The sequence below is a fragment of the Alligator mississippiensis genome, chromosome 1 (assembly GCF_030867095.1).
Source record: "Alligator mississippiensis isolate rAllMis1 chromosome 1, rAllMis1, whole genome shotgun sequence".
In the NCBI taxonomy this organism is placed as follows: Eukaryota; Metazoa; Chordata; order Crocodylia; family Alligatoridae; genus Alligator; species Alligator mississippiensis.
The window spans coordinates 447,826,485-447,846,849 of NC_081824.1; the positions used below are offsets into that span (position 1 = coordinate 447,826,485).

The 20,365-nt window shown below is 42.7% G+C and overlaps 1 protein-coding gene across 2 annotated transcripts in view; it reads right to left on the bottom strand.

The window, feature by feature from the left end:
* Positions 1-940: 940 nt before the first annotated feature.
* The window catches only part of HEPHL1 (hephaestin like 1), a 61,698-nt gene continuing 42,273 nt past the window's right edge, over positions 941-20,365 (bottom strand). For both annotated transcript variants that reach the window (XM_019483632.2, XM_006266113.4), the window contains 8 exons: positions 18,163-18,302; positions 16,708-16,848; positions 12,158-12,264; positions 9,070-9,292; positions 7,297-7,436; positions 6,590-6,749; positions 3,784-3,861; positions 941-3,695 (listed from right to left, as the gene is read on the bottom strand). In XM_019483632.2, the coding sequence (XP_019339177.2) occupies positions 3,493-3,695; positions 3,784-3,861; positions 6,590-6,749; positions 7,297-7,436; positions 9,070-9,292; positions 12,158-12,264; positions 16,708-16,848; positions 18,163-18,302 (1,192 nt within the window). In that variant the 3' untranslated portion in view covers positions 941-3,492. The remainder of the gene's footprint in view (positions 3,696-3,783; positions 3,862-6,589; positions 6,750-7,296; positions 7,437-9,069; positions 9,293-12,157; positions 12,265-16,707; positions 16,849-18,162; positions 18,303-20,365) is intronic.

A 20,365-nucleotide genomic window follows, 5' to 3' on the forward strand; every position in this document is an offset into this window, starting at 1 on the left:
ATGGGGGGTTATGGCTCCTGTATGTGGAGGGGATGCAGTCTTGGGCACAGGCAGTGGCACTGCTCCCCTCTCCTTGCTGCTTGTAGCAGACTCATCCCTTTTAGCTGGAGGAAAGAGGCTGCATCTCAGTTTGGTGTGGGGGGAACTTACAGCTCTCCCTCTACCACCTCTTTCATTCCTCCCTGAAGGCTGGCCAGTGCGGCCACCTGCCTTTCCCCCCCACACTTCACGATGTGTTTCATGTCTTGCTTTTCCAGAAATATATCAATGTATTTGCATTACTATATGAACTCAAAAATGTAGGTCTGGTGCAGTGAAGAGATTTATGAACACAATAAAAATATATCTGTCTGTGTATATAAATTCAATAGCGTTGGTGTGGTGCAAAGAATGAATGTATAAAAACAAATATATATATTAAATTCCTATATAGAGTAAATTCTATAGTAACCCTATCCAATACAAGTATAACATTCAAAAGAATAAATCAATGAATATAATAATAAAATAAAAGCACCTACAATAAAAAGGTATTCTGAAATCCCTCTTGCTAGGATAGCAAGCAGGGAATCCTTTAGAAAAATCAGTGCTGCTAGTCGTAGTGGTCTGACAATGAGCTGCTAGGACATCTCAATAAGTGACCCAAGGCAGAAAGCTGGGGCAGTTCAAAAAATGCCGCCTTTTATACATTTTTTCTGTCCCTCCCCCAGAGCACTGGGGTTGGAAGGGTGACAGTCACTGGCCAGCTACACGTCAATAATGAGAGCACTCCTTTACCCACTTCCTCCCCCTTCCCCCTCCCTCCCTCCCTCCCTCCCCTTACTTTACTTTCTCTTTCCCTGCGGGGAAGCAAGCCAAGCCAAGCCATTGAAGGTAAGCCCATAGCCCAGCTTCCCGGTCAAAACAAAGCATTCCAGTATTTAAGAAACTCTGTTAGAAGTTCAGAATAACAGTAAACTTTTATTATCAATACAGTGAGCTTTATTTAACAGGCTTAAATTACACCATCAACATATTTTTTATCCTATTTTAAAAATCAGCTAGGAAAAAAAAAAGAAAAATACCAAAATAATTTTTCTTTATTTATGATCCATTCGAAATGGAGATTTTAACATTATTTATGTGCAGTATGCAAGTATTTTATACACATGAACAGCATGTAATACAGAATAGGAGACCTTATTGTAAGGATTGCTAACTAAAGGAACACTATCTTTAGAATATCTGTGGTTTCCTCGGTGGAATTAAGGTTAACCAGCTCTATAGGAAGCTTTAAAATTAATCATTATGATCAAAGGGATACTTACGGTCAGACTGTTAGTGCTATCTTATTTTTGATCCCTGTGCTGCAACCCTTACACAAGCAGTTGGTGATAAAGGACTTCCTGAATGACAAATGATTGCAAGATCAGGCCTTATCTAGCATTTGGTTTTTGTTTTATTTAAAGAATCAAGAGAAGACAAAATTGAGGAACCCCCTTCACACAAACAGTGTCACTTATACCACTTATATGTTGATAACCTGGGCATTAATGCAGGACATCATTAATTTATATGCAGGGAAGAACCAAAGGAATTTCCTGCAGTGTTTAGAACATTTTTAAATACAGAACATAAATTATTTCACAGATAAAATAATCTTTTGCTCAAAAATAGCTTTTGCTCTGGTACACATAGTGGAGTCGCATCTTACGCAGGGGTTAGGTTCTGAAGTCAGCACGTAAGGCAAAAATCGCGTATAGTCAAATTGCATATTACCGTGCCAGCGATTTGACTAGCAGTGACTGCCTCTGCCTCCAAAACCTCCTGCTGCCGCTGCGGAGCTGTGCTTAGAGCTGTGTGGCCAGCAGCAGCGCAGCGTGGGGTGGTGGTGGGGATGGCTGCATGTCACCTGGCCATCACCACGCTGCCAAAACCTCCCACCGCCACCGCAAACTCAAGCCCTGCCCCCCCTCCCACCCTGTGTATAATTGAATTTGTGCAAGTTACGTTCGCGTATGATGTGACTGTACTGTACCTGCAAAGCCTGTAGTCAACATGAATACTTTTGTTGCAGGAATAAACAATACCTACAAAACAAACTATCCACATTCAAGTATCACTACGTTACAGGACCTAATTCTGTTACCCTTACACCAGGGATCACTGTCCTGACTTTCTGAGCAGTCCCACTGAAATCAGGGAGTATGATACTACCCTGGGTGAAGAAAGGTCACAGAATTAGGCTGACATTAAGCAGCAATTACAAAATCATCTTTCTCTTTGGTAACCCAGGATCAGATTTGTAAAGGTATTCATTCAGGTGTCTAGACATATAGATAGACACCCAGTGTGATGCTTAGAAGTGCCCAGGTGATTAACATTCATTGGGTTGAAGCACTTTTGAAATCCCATTTAGATACCTTTAAAAATGTGGCACTCACTGCATAGTTCTTAAATTCCAGCAGATGCATTGAGCCACTATCTGATCATAGGCTGGTATAAATCTGGAGTACCCCCAATGAACAAATAGAGTTTTTCCAGATTTTCAACAGACCCTGCAAAATCTGGCAGACTGAAAAAAGCTGAGCATAGCAGAGTTGTATGGGCCAAATTCTGCAAAGACAGGCAATACTTTAGGGCATTGTTTAGCTCTGTGTGTTACCTTCCTGGCAAAAAGATTCTGTTAAAATCCCTCTCTCTGTGGTTAATATATTTTTTGTCTGAGAGAAAATCATTACTTATAAAACCAGGGGCATGGAAAAACTCCCATGGTTTGTGCTCTGGTCGCAAATCCAGGAAAGTTAATGAGAATACATACATCAATGACAACAGGCTTTGGCCCCCATTTCTACTCCCAGTTCTTTAAAAGGGAGCAAAAGTAATCCCTAGAAATTTAACCTACACTGGTCAAAACTATCACTAGTGTTTCCCAGTCTCCATAGAGGATCTTGAGCTCATTATAATGTGCACATACAATGACTGGAGTTACTGTGGTTCCCAATAGGCTTTTTATTGCTTACTTGAGCCTCAAACCCCTTGGCAATACAAACACGAACAGCAACTAGAGAGAACTTGTCCTGAACCCCCTAACTGGCTGAGCTACACATAGCTCCAGTCACAGCTTGTTCCAAAATCTTGAAATAACATGGCCTAATTAAGCTTTACAGAGTGAGTCAGACATTTGATGCAAGGGATGAGGTCTCAGAAGCAAATCCTGCTTAAGATACTCAGGTGAGCACTCACTGACATCAGCAAGTATAAGCCTGAATCTGCTCCTGCCTATTTCGGTGACAAAGCTCCAACTGACTTTTGCAGAGCAAAATCAGGCTGCAAAAGCAAGCAGGTTGTGGCTGTGGGAGTCTAAGCCTGCAGCCCACATTCACACACGCTGAACTACTGTTGCCAGATTGGATGCTCATTTTGTACATTTCCATAATCCTATATCTAGCCTGAAGTATGTCAGCAGCATGCCCTGAAACCCACTGCTCTAAAGTAGTCCTAAAAACAGAGCTATAGGGAATCGGTTGGCAGCATGCACTTGCGATGCGTACCCCTGTAATATGTCCTTTTTCTCTGGCATGTGATAAGGCTGAGGAGGATTAACACTGTTACCAGAAGAGTAAGTCCAATGAAAAAAAGGGCTACAAGAGTTGAACTAGCTTCTCCAGGATCCAGAGTTTTGCCAAGGAATTCTACTCCTCCTCTGTCATGGCCTGTCAAACAAGAAGCAGCTTGTGAGAAACCTATACACATCAATGGACTGAAATCTAAATTACTGAGTTTTTTAAAATAGGTCCATACCCTTAACAGTAGTGCTGTCCTTTACAGTTTTTAGATCATATACCATAGTTGTAATTCCTTCCACAGACCCTTGGTTATCTGCATAACAAAAATTAAAACTTTGTGAAAGCAAGATTTAATAAAGATTTTAAATGGTCTTAAACAATAGTGAATGCATCATTTATTCTACCTTGGTAATGTAAACAGAAAAAATAATTAGGCCAACAAAGTCATGAGCTGATTGCCCATCAATCCAGGGTAGTTAAGGACAAAAATCCTCTTCCTTAGTGGTGTTTCGTTTTAATCACGGAAACATGTGGATCTGAGGTTACCTTTTTTAACTGAAAATTGGGGATTCTTTTAAAATCAGAGAAAACCAGGGTCCCTGCTAATTAGCTCAGCAGTAAAGTCTCATGTCTACACCTGCAGCCCTATTAGGCTGCAGGAAACTAATTGATTTTGCCCTAGGTTACTACTTGTAAACACAAGCACTATCCCACAACGTCATTATTTAGTACACAGTAACGCATGCATAGACACTGATGGGGCTGGCTGGGGCATGTGGATGCTTCAGTGTGGGAGTTACCTGCTGGCTAGCCCTACACTGGAGCACCTTTGTGCCCTAGCCAGCTCCTCTGCAGCATGCTGAGCTGGGTCAGAGCAGCCCTGGGCTGGCAGGCTGATCCTTGGGGCCCTCTGCCAGCCAGGGCTGCTCCAACCCAGCTCAACGTGCTGTGGTCCTGGGTGCACATGTAAACATGGCATCCAAGAGCAATAAACTCTGGTGCAATATGCATTACATTAATTTCACATGTAAATATGTCCAGTGTTTTCTTTCCCGGTTTTTTCTCAGTGCCTGTTCCAGAAGACAGGAGTTACTCAGCTGTGGGTACAGCTTGTCCACTGAATATATTTCTATGACAGAATGTGCACTTTGGAGACAAATTTATAAACAGTTCTTTCACCAGCACTAAAATGAAAAAGTTCTCTATGTGCACAATTTCCAAATAATTTAACAGGAAAAGCTCCCAAATATGGTACAAATTAAGTTTGATTTTGCATCTGCTACATGTTGGCAATTTGCACTGGAGCCAATGGGCTTTGTACTCTGGCAAGTTTGGGAGGTATGTCTGTTTCTATTCTTCCCTATCCCCAGTCCAAGAATTTTTTCTACTTCCCATTTCCCTTTATATTTACAAGCCTTTAAAAAAAGTGGACAGCTTTTCTCTAGCTGTTTTCCAAGCAGCTTAAAATGAGTATTGGTTGGAACTTTTTTCCTTCTGTGGAAGATATTGAGTTTTCAGAGAAATCCTGAAAACTGAAATATTTAGCTTGAAAACCAAAATATTTCAACTGTAAAACATCTTCAAGGTTCCTCATGGGAATTATCATTCTGGTACATTCAGATGCATCCTGTTCCTTTATGGTCTGTATGTTGGACTCTCTAATCAAATGATATCTCCAGTGAAGCACCATGGCTTCTCCTGTATGTGAGGGTGACTGTATGTTGTGGCCATCACATGGCTACCCAGGATTCTGGCAAAGGAGTTTGGCTCATAGGGAACTTGACCATGGATGACCTGAACTGTGTCTCCCATGAAACATCAGTAGCAGGATTTCAGAATCAAGCAGAATTTCTGTTTCAAATTCTAACCAGATTTTGGTACACTGGGTCACAGTGGATGCATCTATACATACGCTTTACTGCAGTTGATTAATTAGCTCCACAGTAAAGCATCACAGTCTACATGTGCACTAGTATTAGAACCCAGTAAATTAGTTAACTCTGCCATAGGATAGTACTGTCCCTGACAGTACTACAATACACAGATACAAATTAATTTACTCCACAGAAACACATGTGTAGACAGTGACAGGAGCTGGCTGGAGCACAAGCATGTTAAAGTGCGGTGGCTGCCTGCCACCTAGCCATGCACTGTAGCACCCTCGTGCCCCAGCCAGGCCCAACACAGCCTGATGCCGCCACCCAGAGCCTGGGGCTGAACTCCTGGGCCCCTGCCAGCCTGGGGCTTCTCTGCCCTGACTCAAAGTGCAGCAGTCCCAGGTGCACATGTAAACACTGGGCCCAGGAGCAGCTGACTCTGCTGCAAACTGCACCAGAGTATTTCTTATAGCATAGGATAGATGGAAATGCACCCAGTGAGTGGCAATTCAGCTCTTAAAATCCTTTGCTCTGAGCACAAATCTACAATCAATCCAGGTCAAAGTACTCTCTGGTTTTAAGGGACAAATTATGCTTTAAGCATCCTTCAAATTTTGAGGCCTCAATTTCTGAGTGTCTATTTGTGATACCTTGTGCCTGCTTTCAAAGTGCCAAGCAGATAGTTTTAGTATGAGCTGTTGCTGCTAACTGGGTTACCACAGAGATTATTGTTAGATCCAGTTTTTGGTTGCCCTCTTGGATGATCTAGTAAGCTTTTTTTGCTTCTGATTTCTACAAGTGTACAGGCCATATTCACTAGTTGTTTATCTGGTTTAAAGCAGTAGATTCTCTTGCAATGATCTCTTATGACAAGACCTGTTGCAGGAACAGCGTAAGAGAACACAACCCAGAAAACCAGTTTCCTGTATCGCCATCAGGAAGAAAAACTCCTATGAATCCTCACATGGTTTTAAAGCTGCTGAGCACATGTGTTTGCCCTCTCCCAGGAAACAGATATTGCTAGGACATAAGAGTGTGCAATAATTTCCATCTCCCTACACCAGCGGTGCTGAATCTAGTATTTTGTTTCTTCTTTGCCTGCCCTTTTTCTGAGTAGTTGTAATCCCAGTGTGTGGTCAGGAAACAGCATTCATGATACTGTACCTGATTCATTGATGGTATAAGTTGTCTCCATCCCAGCATGAATGTGGTCAGCTACATGACAGTGCAGAAGCCACGTTCCAGGATTATCTGCTACAAGTTCAATTGTTTGAAATGTCCCAGGATAAAGGTCATACACATCTGCTCTGTGATCTTTATCTGTCTGCAGCAAGACAAAACAGCATTGCTAAGGCTTCCATTACTGAATCCAAGAACTATGCATTCATGTAGAGGTTCTGAACTGAACATAAACTGAACTCCTTATTATATGTGTATACAATACCTAACACAACAGAGGTGGTGCCCATAGGCAATCCACATTAACACAGATTGCTACAAATACTTTTTTCCACGTTGAGATATAATCCATAGGGTTAAACTGAACTCTAAAATAAAACAGGTACATTTCCTACTGGCTTCACTCAGCTATCTACACAAGGTTCCGTGTGCTGAGTGTTTTAACCATCACACAGTATCCTACAATAACCTCACACTTTATTGTTGACATTCATTCATATTTCACCATTTAAAGTCGCATTAACCAGGACCTTTACAAAGTTCTATCCAGTTCTGTGGTTCCTTCACAGTCATAGCTCTCACTGAAGTCAGAACTGATGCTGCAGCAATGCCTGCTAGATCAGACAAGAAGCTGAATGTGTCCAAAGAAATTCCCCCTCACAATGTAAAGGTTTTGCTTTGCTTTCACCAACCTTGAAGATGAAGCTCTGTGCATGAAAATGGACTGTATGTATATCGATTTCATTTCCCATTCCTATCAAGTACCAGTTAGTGTTTTCACCCTTATTCATCGTTAGACCAAGAAGGTTGTTGTAGATCTTCCCATTAATTGCTGAAAGATTTACAAAGAGAGAGTAATTAATGTATTCAGTAATGTTCAATAATGAAATGTGGCACTGAGAGTGATTTAGTATTGAAGGGAAACACAAGCACCAGATTGAGTTCGTGCTTGTTTTTACTTTCTTTTTGCAGAGACCAAGGTCTAGTTTTCAACTGTCTGCTACAGTGACTGACAACAGGGCAAATCGAGTGCAAAATGGGAATTAAAACATCATTGCATCAAAGGGCCCCCTCTCACTTATTCCACTCACAGTATTTTACACCAGTTTGATATGCAATAGGACTGATTCCTCACTGCATTACTCCAAGTTTTATTCCAGTGTAAGTCTATTGAAATCCAATGGGGAACAAGTGGTGGATCAGGTTCACTTTGCAGTGATGCACTGACTGCACTGGGTTGGTGACTTTGCCGTGACTGCACTAGGCTGAAGGGAGCGAAGAATCAGACACCGAGGGTATCTATACACGTGCTCTAGGCTGGGGAGGGGGAGGGAGGGGAAGGGGCACCTTAAATTAGAGTAGCTCTGAAAGCCAATCTAATTAAAGCGCCCGCAACATCAGGGGCACTTTAGCTAAAGCTTGTTCAACATGTTAGTTAAAGTACCCCTGCTGCCATTTTGAAACGTGGCGATGCTGAATATACATGACACAGAGGCTGCTGGAGAGCACTAATTAGCATGCTTCAGCAGACTCGATTAATCAATGTGTGCTAATTAGCACACGTCAGGGCAGAGGTCAGTCATGTGTATAGGTGCCCCAAGTCTTTGAGCTTGAGCAGTTTCTAATATTATTGTTCACTTCACAAAGATAACACGGTAAGAGAGAACACAGTTTGCATTTCAGTTTTAATACAGAACCTCATCTAAATATAACATAACAAGTTTGTTTTCCTCAAAACGGATAAGATTGTCCCACCTGCCATACAGTTAAATTACCAAGTGAGTGGGCTTTATGCAGGGACTATGGGGAATCGGTGGGTGAAATCCCAAACCAGCGTGGCTGAAGGGCACAGAAACAAGAGCATAACTTGGCTATGGCTCCTACAATGGCATCTAATCCATTCTGTCCTGAGCAAGAATATCTGGCCAGGGAGTCACTATCACTCGTCTACCTGTTTCTAAACATTAGTGTCAGGCTGTTGCCAAGTTTGTCACCACAACTCTACTAAGACAGGGGGAATCTGCCAGCGTGGACTCTGCACCTACACTGCTCACTTGGCTGATTTTTCTGCTTTGACCACTTACACAAGGGTGACAAAGGAGGATTTGGCCTTTGAGAAACCAAGAAAAGTTAGTCACTCATGGCCAGGGATATATGCTGAAAGCGCCACCTATCCACAAATAAAATATAAACTAAACTTGAATTCTTCAATGGTCTGATAAAGCTGCTGGCTGGGTCTGCGTTTGTCGTCGACACGTGGAATGTGTGGTGGTGCTCCCCAGAAGCCGTCTATCCAGATGACAAACCTAGCCCAACCCTGTGTAGTGAGTAAGCCTTCGTTTGTAAAGACTGTACCATAAGATTATACAATTGCTGGCTAACATACCACTCTTGCAAAGGATTATAAAAAAAGAAACCACCATTCTCTTGGATAAGCTGCTGCTGCTGTCAATTAAACCACATACCATGCATGACGTTACTCTCCAAAAATTCCTCTGTGTAATTAAGATTATCAGGATTCTTATGAAGATACTTTTCAATATTTTCTTTCAAATACCAGGACTCATTTTCATCAAACACCAGGAACAGAAGAGCAAATTCACGATCAATATCTTTCCTTAGGCCTTTCTCTTTTAGTATTCCTTTTCTGCAAATTATTAATGGCCCAACTAATCCACTATACATGTCCTGGAATTGAATAAACAAAAATATGGCAATATCATTTATGGTCAATAGGCCTACATCATTAAATTACTTTCTAGCCATTTGAGCTATAATTAAATTTAAAAACGTATTAGTTATGAAATAAATACAGATATACAGTACACATTAAATTATTTCAAAACTCATGTTTTTAGTTGAGATATAAAAATGACTGAGGTGATAATACTTCCTTAGTTCAGGCATTATTATATTTCACAGAGATGTAGGAACAATTTTCTATTATACATTCAAACTTCTAACGTATTTCTATTATTATAAAACTCTCAAAATGGCAGATTTAAAAATTATTATTTCATGACTTGCACCTGCAAGTATATTTGTGAAAATGATACTTAATGTTTAGTTCCCTTTCTTGACGATCAAAAAAGGATGATAATGTTTTTTACTTCCTGGTTTTGTTTTAGTCAAAGAGCTAATGGGAGAAACAAAGGAGACTGTATGTAGAAATATTCTCTTGAGGCACATACTGCAGAGCCTGGAGATTACAGCCCAGATCCACAAAAGGACTTGGGTAAGTTGAGTGCCCAACTACAAGGATGCAACCTTCAAAATCCCCCACCGAGTTTCATAGTTGCCCAAGTTTTCCAACAGTAAAGTTTCCAGGTGCCTACAGTTTTGCTTCTACACATGCCCAAAATTGCCATTATCTTCACTCTATAGCTCTGGTGTCTTCCTAGGGTCACTGTGGCCTACCACCACCATTAAAGAAAAATGAGCCAGTTCTATATACCCAAAGGAGCTATATGTATGGACTATGTCAAGGTGCATTATCAAGCAGAAAGGCAGGGTTGCAGACACTTCCTTCTTTTGGCATTATCTTATGCATCTTCTCTTTCTGTGTCCTGGCTGTTGTCAATCCCATTCCAAGGCACGTAACTCCCCCTTCTCATTTTATATGGAATTTAGGGTGTCTACAGAAATCACAGAGCAGCATCATGCTCACTCTATGCATGCAGGCTCCTGAACTGAGAGCAGTACAGTGCTCTGTGTAAACCTATAAAACTCTGTTGAAAGTCTTACCCTCAGGCATCTAACTCAGGGCTGAGAACTCATTTCTTGGGGACAAACTTAGGTGCTGCTGACTCTCAGTGTTGCCACACTACAGTCCTTTTGTGGGTGGATTTGGCCCTAAGACACAGAATTTTGGAAGAGCAGTAGGATCTGCTAAGGCCTTAGCCCCTTTTCAATATGGCTACTTCACCTACGTGACTAAACGGTAGAGTAGTTCTATGAAAACTGGGCTTATTGGTACCAGCCGCCAAGCAGCAGATCTTTGATCATGATATGGAAAATTGACAGGATTGTCTGACCTAGCCATCCAAAGAAACCACTAATTGACTGGTAATTAATAAACCAAAGCACTTCTGGTTGATTAAGAGTTAGTAAAACAGAAGCTCTTCTTCCTTTCAGCTTCACATATTCTCTATGCTACTCATGCTGGCCTGCACTGCTGCTCATAAGGGCTCGGGACAGACATTACACGTAAACCAGTTTAAGTGATCAGATACTGGTTTAACCCTGTAACAGAACAGATGTTCAGTGCACATAAACCAGTTGTAAAATGGCTGAAACTGGTTTGAGATAAACCTGGTTGAATCAGGCTTAACTGATTTGGGTCAAACCAGTTTATGCAATGTCTGTCCCAGACTCCTTGCTGGTTTAAATTAAACCAGACTCCCCCAGCATCCCAGCATGCTCTCTGGGCTGAGTGGGGCTCTATGCTCCACAGCAGAGCTGGCCCCTTCCTTCTGCTCCCTGGCTGCAACTCCTGCAGAGACTGTAAGCACAGCAGGGTCTGCCTGACTTCCCCCTGCCCTACCCCACCATCACTACTCACTGCTTAAGCAGGAATCCCCGCTCCCTCCTTCCCACCTCCCACAGTATGGACCCCAGCCCCACAGACCTTAGGCATGTGGTATGCTAGCTAATGCCAAGAGGTGTCTGTGTGCATCTCCAATTTCACCGGTCTGACAGGAAAACAGAACAGTGACCGCTTAGGGCATTTTAGAGCTAATCAACAGGTCAGCCGGCAAGCTGTTTAAGAAGAGTTTTAACTAATGGAGAAAGGCTATTGTTTTGCTGATGCACTGATAAACACTGCTATCAGCTTCCTGCTGGCTTGCTTGCCTGTCAGTTTGCTGGAGACAGTATAAAGAAGCAAGGAGGGAGATTGAAAAGCTCCGTATCATCAACAGATGCATGCACTGCATACACCTCCTTGCCTCAAAGTGTTAGCAGGGGACTGGGGGCTGGTGACATTCCTGCCCCTTGAGCAGCCAGCGGGGAAAAGCCTGGAATGGTGCAGGCAGACCTCCCTAATCAAAGGTCCTGCCAGGGCCCCGCCATGGGCCTCCTCAGCTCAGTACTGTGCAAGGGAAAGGTGGGCTCCTCTAGCACCCCCCAGCTTCTAGCCTGAGCCACTGCAGGCATGTGCCTGAATTTCTTTAGTCCAGAGAGAATGTCTGTCCAGTTACAAACCAGTTCAGCCTAGCCAGGTTAGGCTAACCTGCAAGGATTGAATCAGTTCAGGCTAGGCTTTTTGAATGTCTGTCCCTAGCCAAGTTGAACATTCATGAGGAGTCTCACCTCCTCCCAAACTACCTTGAAGTTTTCCTTCAAAAGAAAAACTTGGGATCCAAATTCAGTTGACTGCTTTTCACCAACTGCACTGGTTCCTGAGTCTGACTCGGGCATTATCAACTGGATGAAGTTCCCAGCCCTGAAAATCCTTCCTAGGCCAGTAGTCTGAGTAAAAGGTTTGCAGGATCTGGTCCAAAGTTAGGAAGTCATATACCAAGTAATGTAAACTTCAGTCACTGTTTCAATTACCTTAACAAAATTCACTGTTGAATAATAAACCCAAGTGATGCAGTTTGGATCAGAATAACCAGGGCCGGACCTTTCTGGGACATTCCATCTGTATGTGTTTATTTCCCCTGAAACACAAGAGAGAGAAAACCATTTTTCCAGCAATGATGGGACATTATGAGTTCTTCAAAACAAACCAGAGATATGACAACGTCTCAATTAGAAATGTAAAGGATCAAGTGCACAGTACTTGCACTGAAGCAAAGCAGATCGGTAACACGTGGGTTTCTTTGTACTGATAATTTCTGTGATGTAATGGAAAGCAGAAGGTGGCTCATGAAAAGGAACTCTACTTATGAGGCTGAAAATGCTATAGTTTTTAATAACGAGGTGGGAGATGCAATGTATGTCAAATAATAGTTAAAAAATGACTGAGAGAAGCATCTCCAACTGTCTGGTGAACCCTAATTTTACAAAACCAAGTAATCTGAATAGGGAAAATGTGTTTTGGGCTACATTAAGTTCTCTGTATTTAAAAAATATTCTGGTGGATGAAATAGTTGCCTCTTATATCACACTATTAGTTATTATTACCAGTTATTGGTATTATTACCAGTTAATATTACTGGTTATTATTACCAGTACTACTACTGCTACCACTGCCACACCACCTAGCTTTAGGAGCCCAGGGACCAGCACCTAACCACATGAGGGTCTGTACAAACACTGAACAAAAGGACAGTCCCTGCCCCAAAATGCTAACAATCTGAGGTAAATACAAGAGACAGATGGATACAGACAGGGGATTACAAGGAAACAATGAGACAATATCAGTCAGCATGGTAGGCCGTGGTCTCAGCATAGCCCTGACCTAACCACCATCAAATTGTTGTAGGCATTGCAGCAAAGGAACATTTTAAAGCATAAAGTGTACATGTGTGGGTAAGCAGTGTGTGCTGGCTGGTGTGGTGGGGAGGCAGGCGTTCTGTTGTGCTGGTCTGTCTTGTCATAACTTAAATTTATGGGACAAATATCAACTGCTAATTTTCATAGTGATTTAATTAAGCAGGGTCCAAAGCGTTACCCTGCTTTACGCAGGAGGGTGGCAGGGATGCATTCTGCCCTACAGACCTACGTGAAGTAATTACCATCCCTAGACACTTCTTCACTGCCTGCTAAGCCAGATCTGTGAACTGGTATGTGTGAGTAGGGCAAGGAGGGATGGGGCGGATCCAGCCATTCTCCTGCCTTCTTTTCTTTGTCTTTGGGATTCTCTGGGGTTAATTAGAAAGGAGTCCCTCTGCTTCCCTGGGCTCAGGTTTTATGGTGCCTGGTGCTCATACAAGCAGTGCAAGGCAGTTGAGGCCTTATTTATGTCTTATGTGCAAGAACATTGATGTTCAGCAGCCACACGGTTCATGTTGCCCAGGGGTAACTGCAATAGAAATCTTTCTGTGGGGAATGAGAAGTAGGATACACAGTGACAGTAAATTAAAAGGAAACCAGTTTTAACAGGTATTGTGCAGAACAAAGCAGTAGTATTCACGTCAGTGCAACATTGTGGGTGGACTTGATGGGTGCCAGGATTCACTTCAGAAGGTTTAAAGCATCGCAGGATAATGCTTTACTCAGCATAAAGCCCTAGAGCCCTTCTGCTCCCCTGCTCTGATTGCATAAAGGGAGTCCTGACCCATGGAAAGATTGAGATAAGGGAAAAAGTAGTTATGCAAAGATACTGCTTTTCTCTGGCTAAACACAAATGATGGATTTCCCTTGCCAAAGCCTTTTTTCCTGGTATTCTACAGATATACAAGCCCATTGCCCCACCCTAAGTACCTATGAAGTACCACTGAGTACTAAGAAAGCCCTCCTGCACGACAACTGGGACTAGCCCCAGACAATCAGTCCTGAAATACATGGGCTGTCTGTTTTTGGCCTCTGTGTAGCTGCTTCAGCTGCCTTCACAAACTCCTTGCAGCCAAAAGAAGAGTCAGGGAAAGAGGAGCACATTAACAAAAATCAGTGCTATATTTCTCACAATTTTACTGTAACCCTGCCCTCAGGTGCACAGAATAGGTATTACAAGTGAATCTCAAGTGAGTCTCACCTCTCAACTATGAAGTGACAAAGATATAGCCCAGGGGCCGGATCCATCATCCAGCCCCCAATACTGCTGCTGGGTCTGAACTGACCAGCATGCTGCCAGCCCAGCCCTGTGTGCAGGGCCCAGGATGCAGGCCTCACCTAGTATAGCAAAACCCCCAGTTTTTCTTTTTTGTTTGTTTTAAAATGCATTCCCTCCCCTTCCCCAACCATTTCTTTCCCTCTTTATTCCCTATAGATAAGTATAAGTGAGCTCAAACTTAGGATAAGCTTTAAACATTTTTATTTTGCTAGCAAGTTTTTGGTTTTGGATATCCGTTGTTTTATATCGTATAATTATTAGGTTTGTATTAATTTTTACTGTTGTATATTGTATTATTATCATTTTCGTATTGATTTTTATTATTTCGTATGGATATTGTATGGTTTAGGCCTGTGTTTTTAAGTGAACCAAAGTCACGTCAAGTTTCCATTTTATATGTCAAGCCTCCATCTTGTGTCCTCTGCCTGGGCATCCCATGTTGCAATAATATGATTCATTGTACCTCTCCCATGTAAACTGGTTCCCCAATGAATGAGAATGATTGAGAATGACTGAAATACAATGGTAGCAGGCCTCCACTGAATGGCTGCAATGACTGCGCCATCACCTCGCATTGATTCACCCAGGAACCATGGACCTCACGCAGGAACAGAGACGAGACCAGCATTTGAAAAACAAAAGACCCTGAAGAACCAGCAACTCTATCATTGTACCCCACCATTACAGGCATCCGAAACTGCACATCCCTGCATGGAGCACACATGCTCAGTATGCCAGGGGCTGACCCTTGCCTGGGCATGCCTCCTGTCACTAGGATCATGCACGGTCTGCCCCTATAAAAAGGGGCAGTGAAGATAGACCCAGTGGGAACGCCATTTCCATCTGGACCAGACCAGCTTCACATCACCTATCGACCCCAGAGGCCCTGCCGGCGACCCCCTCTGGACAACACCAAGCTGAAGGAGACCCTGACTGGCCATCGAGGATTAACTTCCAGCCTGGGATAGGTAGATATTACCTGCATACCTCCTCCTCCTACAATTTGGACTCTCTCTTTCTCTCTCTCTCTCCTCCTGGACTTCAGCCCCTGCACCAAGCCTCTCTAACCCCTGCTGCCAGTGTGGGTGTGTGTGTGTGGGGGGGGGGGGGGGGGTGCTCAAGGGAACCAATTTGGCTTTGTGTCACCATCTCCCCCGTTCAATAAAACCACTGTCATTTGCAACCCCAATTTGAGTCATGTTTTACTGAATCCCAGTCCCTTCCTTATCTTAATTCCAGCCTCTTTCTCTCTCTCTCTCTCAAATCAAGCCCCCACCCCTCTCCACTAGTTTCCCGATCTCCTCTCAATTCCTACTGCCACTTTTCCTGTGATTTTCTGCTGTCTTTCTCTGCTTTCCTGCTGCCCCTGCCGCCTTTCAGTCTCTCCTGCTGCTTTTTCTGTGATTTTCTGCTGTCCATCTCTCTGGTTTTGGGCTTCCCCCCCTCCCCTGCACCTTCCCAGACTTCTCTAGCTGCCCTGGAGCCATTCTCTGGCTTCCCCACACCCAGAGCCCCTCTTTAACACCCACACTTTCCCTTAGTCCCACTTTCCCTCTCCAGCACCTACCTTTTCAGCTCCCCCATAGCTCTGGCTCTAGTCCCAGACTCTGTGCCGGCATGCTTCCCTGTTCTGCAGGCTTTGGGCATTGTCTTTTAATCAATTAGGATCTATTAACCTAAAGTTACCCCCAAGCCTCAGTTCTTCAGCCCAGGCCCCTGCAGTCTACTAGTTCTAATCCTGGTCCTGGTAACTTTAAATCCTTACACTTTTACTTTCTTACCTTAACCTTTCCCCAGGTATCCCAAGTACACCAAACATATATATACATACACATCACAACACCCAACTTGGGAACTCACCTGTGTGTATGTGTAGGTGGTGGTATGTGTGTGAATTAGTGAATACACATATATACACATATATAGATCATTGTGTGTGGTATATGAATTAGTAATCCACGTATGTGTATTGGATGTGCAGGTGTTGGTAACTGGTAACTGATTCTGTCTAAATTTGGTGTGTGTGTAGCGTGTATGGGCTTAAACTGGTGATAGGTGTGCATGAACCTAGACTAATTATTTTGAACGTGTGTGTATCTGAGCTGCTAGTGTGAGTGTGTATGCCTAGTAGGGGTGTATGCACCTAGTGAGTGTATGTGTGCTTAAATTATTTTTGTGTGTGCATGTGCAATTGTGCACCACACCCTCCTATCTAACAGCGCAATATTGAGATCCTGATCCTGATGATCATCCCTGAATGTCTTCCCCAAAAAGACACATGAGTCTGACAACGCGAGAAAAAGGGAACATCATCTGAGTTCTGAAAAGCTTTACATAAAACCAAAGGAGCTCTTTTATTACTCTAAAATAAAGTTATCGTGCCTACCTGGCAGAGTGACTGGCGTTTCAGGTCTTTCTCCACTACCCACTTCTTCAATGCCATGTGCAGTTATTGAATAGGGTCTGCTTGCTTTATTCTTAAACACAATCAGTATAGTCTCTCCAACCTCAGCGTGGATTAATGGCCCTAAATCAAAGCAACCAATGGTGATTAATATTGCTCTTTGAAAGCAAAGAAAGCTGAAGCTTTTAAAGAAATCAGATCAGTGAGTGATATTTAATATTGTTTTACAAGCTGTAAATTTGCCACAGTTTTAACTTAAATGCTTACTTTTATGAAACATCACTGCTGTTTGCAATGAAGTCAATAGAAATGAGAAGAAACCCATTGGTCAAACCTCAGAAGAAATCCATAAGCAGATTAGGGGTCTTCATAGATAGTTAAGGATGAAAGACAGTCTTATCAAGCTGTCAATACAATGGTCCAGCAGAAAAACACCTCTGAGCCCTCCAGAAATGCTCAGGCTCCATTAGCCTTCAAAGTCAGACCAGCAAAACAAGTCTCTCACTTTGATTGCTGAAGACTGCCTCAAACATGGTCAATCAAACATATTTTCAAGGAAAAACAGCCCTCTGGAGTTTTTTAATCACTTAAAATTTTCTTTTTTTTTTTCTTTCAAATTTTTTTTTGAACAAAAAACAACCTGAATACTTGTCTGCTTTTTCAAAACTATCTTTTGTCAGTTTGCTATTGGGGAAAAAGGAGAAAATGCATTTTAAAAAAAAGTATTACTTGCACAATTTTTCACTGAAAATACTTACCATTTTAGGGCTAGGTCTAATCCTACTGCAAAATCCCAGAGAAAAGAATCATTCTGAGATATTGGTAACATTTCCAATTGTCCAAACCCTACTCCAAACCCAACACCTAACATCTCTACTTCTTTGCATACAAGAAAATCTCAAAAAACACAGTGTATGCAAGTGTTAGATAGGTACTTGGACATCTCTGCAAATGTAACTTGTTACAAACTTCCTCCTGCATTTGGAAATATTTATATACAGCAAAATCCCTGTTATCTGGCATGAGTGGGGAATGCCAGGTGCCAGTTACATAAAAATTCCAGTTATCTGAAGCAGATAACACGAAGCAGTGGCCGCATGCGGAACGGCAGCAGTGCAGGGCAGTAGGCGGTGGCGGCAGCAGCCGCGTATGATCTCCTCCCCCCGCTCAGGTCTGGCCGGCCAGAAATTCCAGTTAATAGAGTATTTCTGCTTGTAGAATACTGGATAACAGGGATTTTACTGTACTCAGAAAAGAGTCTTGACAATCACTCAATTAAATCTGAATTGATCTTGTGTGCAAAACCATTGAAAAAGTGAGCCAGATATCAGTATTGTCTCCCTTCTTTCTTCAGCAAACTGCGGCAAGGTGTGTATTTTTTTTAAAGAGATGCTTTTCCATGTTCTGTTTATTTTGTTAGTTGTAAGAGCTACTTGCCCAGGATTTCTAAGTGCTCCTCCCGTGCTGATCTCACTTTGTGCCTTGTAAAGTCTCCATTTGTGTACTCTCTGTACACTACCTTCTTGTATTTTGAACCAATCCGATCTTCACCTTTGCTCACAAAAACATATCCATAGCTGCAAAGTAAGATGGCAAAAGATTAAAATTAATAATATATATATCTAAAGGCTAATAAAAATGTTTTATTATCATTATGTGCTGTGGAACACCTCTTGGCATATGTTGAAATTCACACACATTGTTTCATATTTACCAGAATCTAAGACAACCTTGAATTTAAGACAGACCCCCAATAATTAGATTATATATATGGAAACATTTATAAATATATTATAATATTTCAGGTATGGAGTCTAATTATTGGAGGTTTGTCTTGTCTCCCTCTCACTGCTACAGCAGGGAAAATAATAGCTACAGAGATCAGGTAATCCTTCTGCCTTCTGCCCCTCTAATTCAGCCCCACCCCCTCTACTTTCAGACCTTGCTCAGGCTTTATTCCCTCCCTGAGCATGTAGAAGTGAGAGGCAATTTTGAAACACAAAGGACCAAAACCACTGACTTGGAAATAAACACGCCTGTAATAATTTGCAAAAAGAGAGATTACTAAGGGTACCTATAGACTTCGATCATTGAGAATTGATGCATTTAAAGGGTTTGTTGTTTTGGGGTTTTTTTTGCAAACTGCTACTAGTTTCTGCACAGGTGCTCCATAAGCATACTTTTGAGCAGCATTTTTGTATCTACTTACACTTTTTTTTAAATTGTTGTGGCTCAGGTCAAAATAGCCAAATCAGTTCCAAATTCAGTTGACTGAACAGAGCAAAATCGTTCAAGTCTGTGTGGTGCTACCACCGGCAAGTATCCGCCTTCCCAGACTCATCAGCCTGGGGCTTCAGATACTCCCAAATCCATGGCAGGCACCCTACATGCAGGCCCCAAGTCTGGAAGTCTTGAAGTTCAGATGCCTACCAAGTCTCACTTGTCCTTAGCCCACAGGCCAAAGGAGCAAGCTAGGGAGAGATCCTCCATTTCCACAAAATAAGCATGTAGCTGAGATCCTCCTATTGGGAGGCTACAGTAGACTCTCATACCAGGAATACAGAAATCTTCCTGAATGTAAAAGCAAGCAGGCAGCTTGCAACAGCAACAGGCATGCAAAGGGGTGACGGAAGAGAGAAGCAGAGTCGATCATGACAAGCAGCTGTACAGAAGATCCTTAAAGGCATGAATGATGCATGACCCTGGGGGCTGGGGGGGCACAGCAGCACTGGTGGTGGCGGGAGCATGGTGGTGGTAAGTCGGGAGCTCCCGCAGATGCTGTTGGCGCTGTGGGCGGCAGGGGGGGCTGGCGAATGCTGACCAGGGGTTGGCAACCACCTGCAGACACCACCAACAATAATTGGCGGAGCCTTTTCATAGGGGGTGCATTGCCACACTCAGGTGGTGCAAATGAGAACAAAGTGGTCCCTTCCAGCCCTAATGTCTATGAAATCTATGAAAGTGGCTGGAGTGGCAATATTCTTAAAAAATCCAGACGTGAAAACAAAGCCGGTGGAAAACATCATCAGTGGCAGACTGCAGTGAATGATACTGTCAGTCGGGGGAGCAAAAGTACAAGTTTTCAATGTATATGCACCACCTGAGTGGGAGGGGAGGAAGGTTCTGCAGAGAAAGCTATCAGTTTACGTGGCTGGAAGTATACTGTGGATTATAGTGGAGGAGTTCAATTGCATAACAGAAGTGGGTGACAGAACAGGAGAAGATGATGGAAATTTAGGTAGTTCATCCAGAATTGTTAGCAAATATAACAAAAGATGAGTCACTAAGAAATGTGTGGGCAGGGGAGAAAGTTTTCACTAGAACTGACCCCAGTGGAAAGAAACAATCAAGAACTGACTTGAAATAGAGATAAGGAAGAAAGAAACTGTGTGTGTGGCATTTAGTGATCACCAGATGCTGAAGGCAGAACTGAGTCTTAGTAAGAACTCCTTAAGAGGAAAGGGAGCATAGAAATTAAATGTGCGACTGTTAACAAGATGAGGAGATATGTCAAGCATACACAAGACAGTCTGAGGGGTAGAGAACACTGAAGACGTATTTTAAGAGTACCAGAGAATAGTGGATGATGATGAAGAAGATTGGACAATTCTTTAGAAAGGAAGGCTGAAGAACTGTGGAA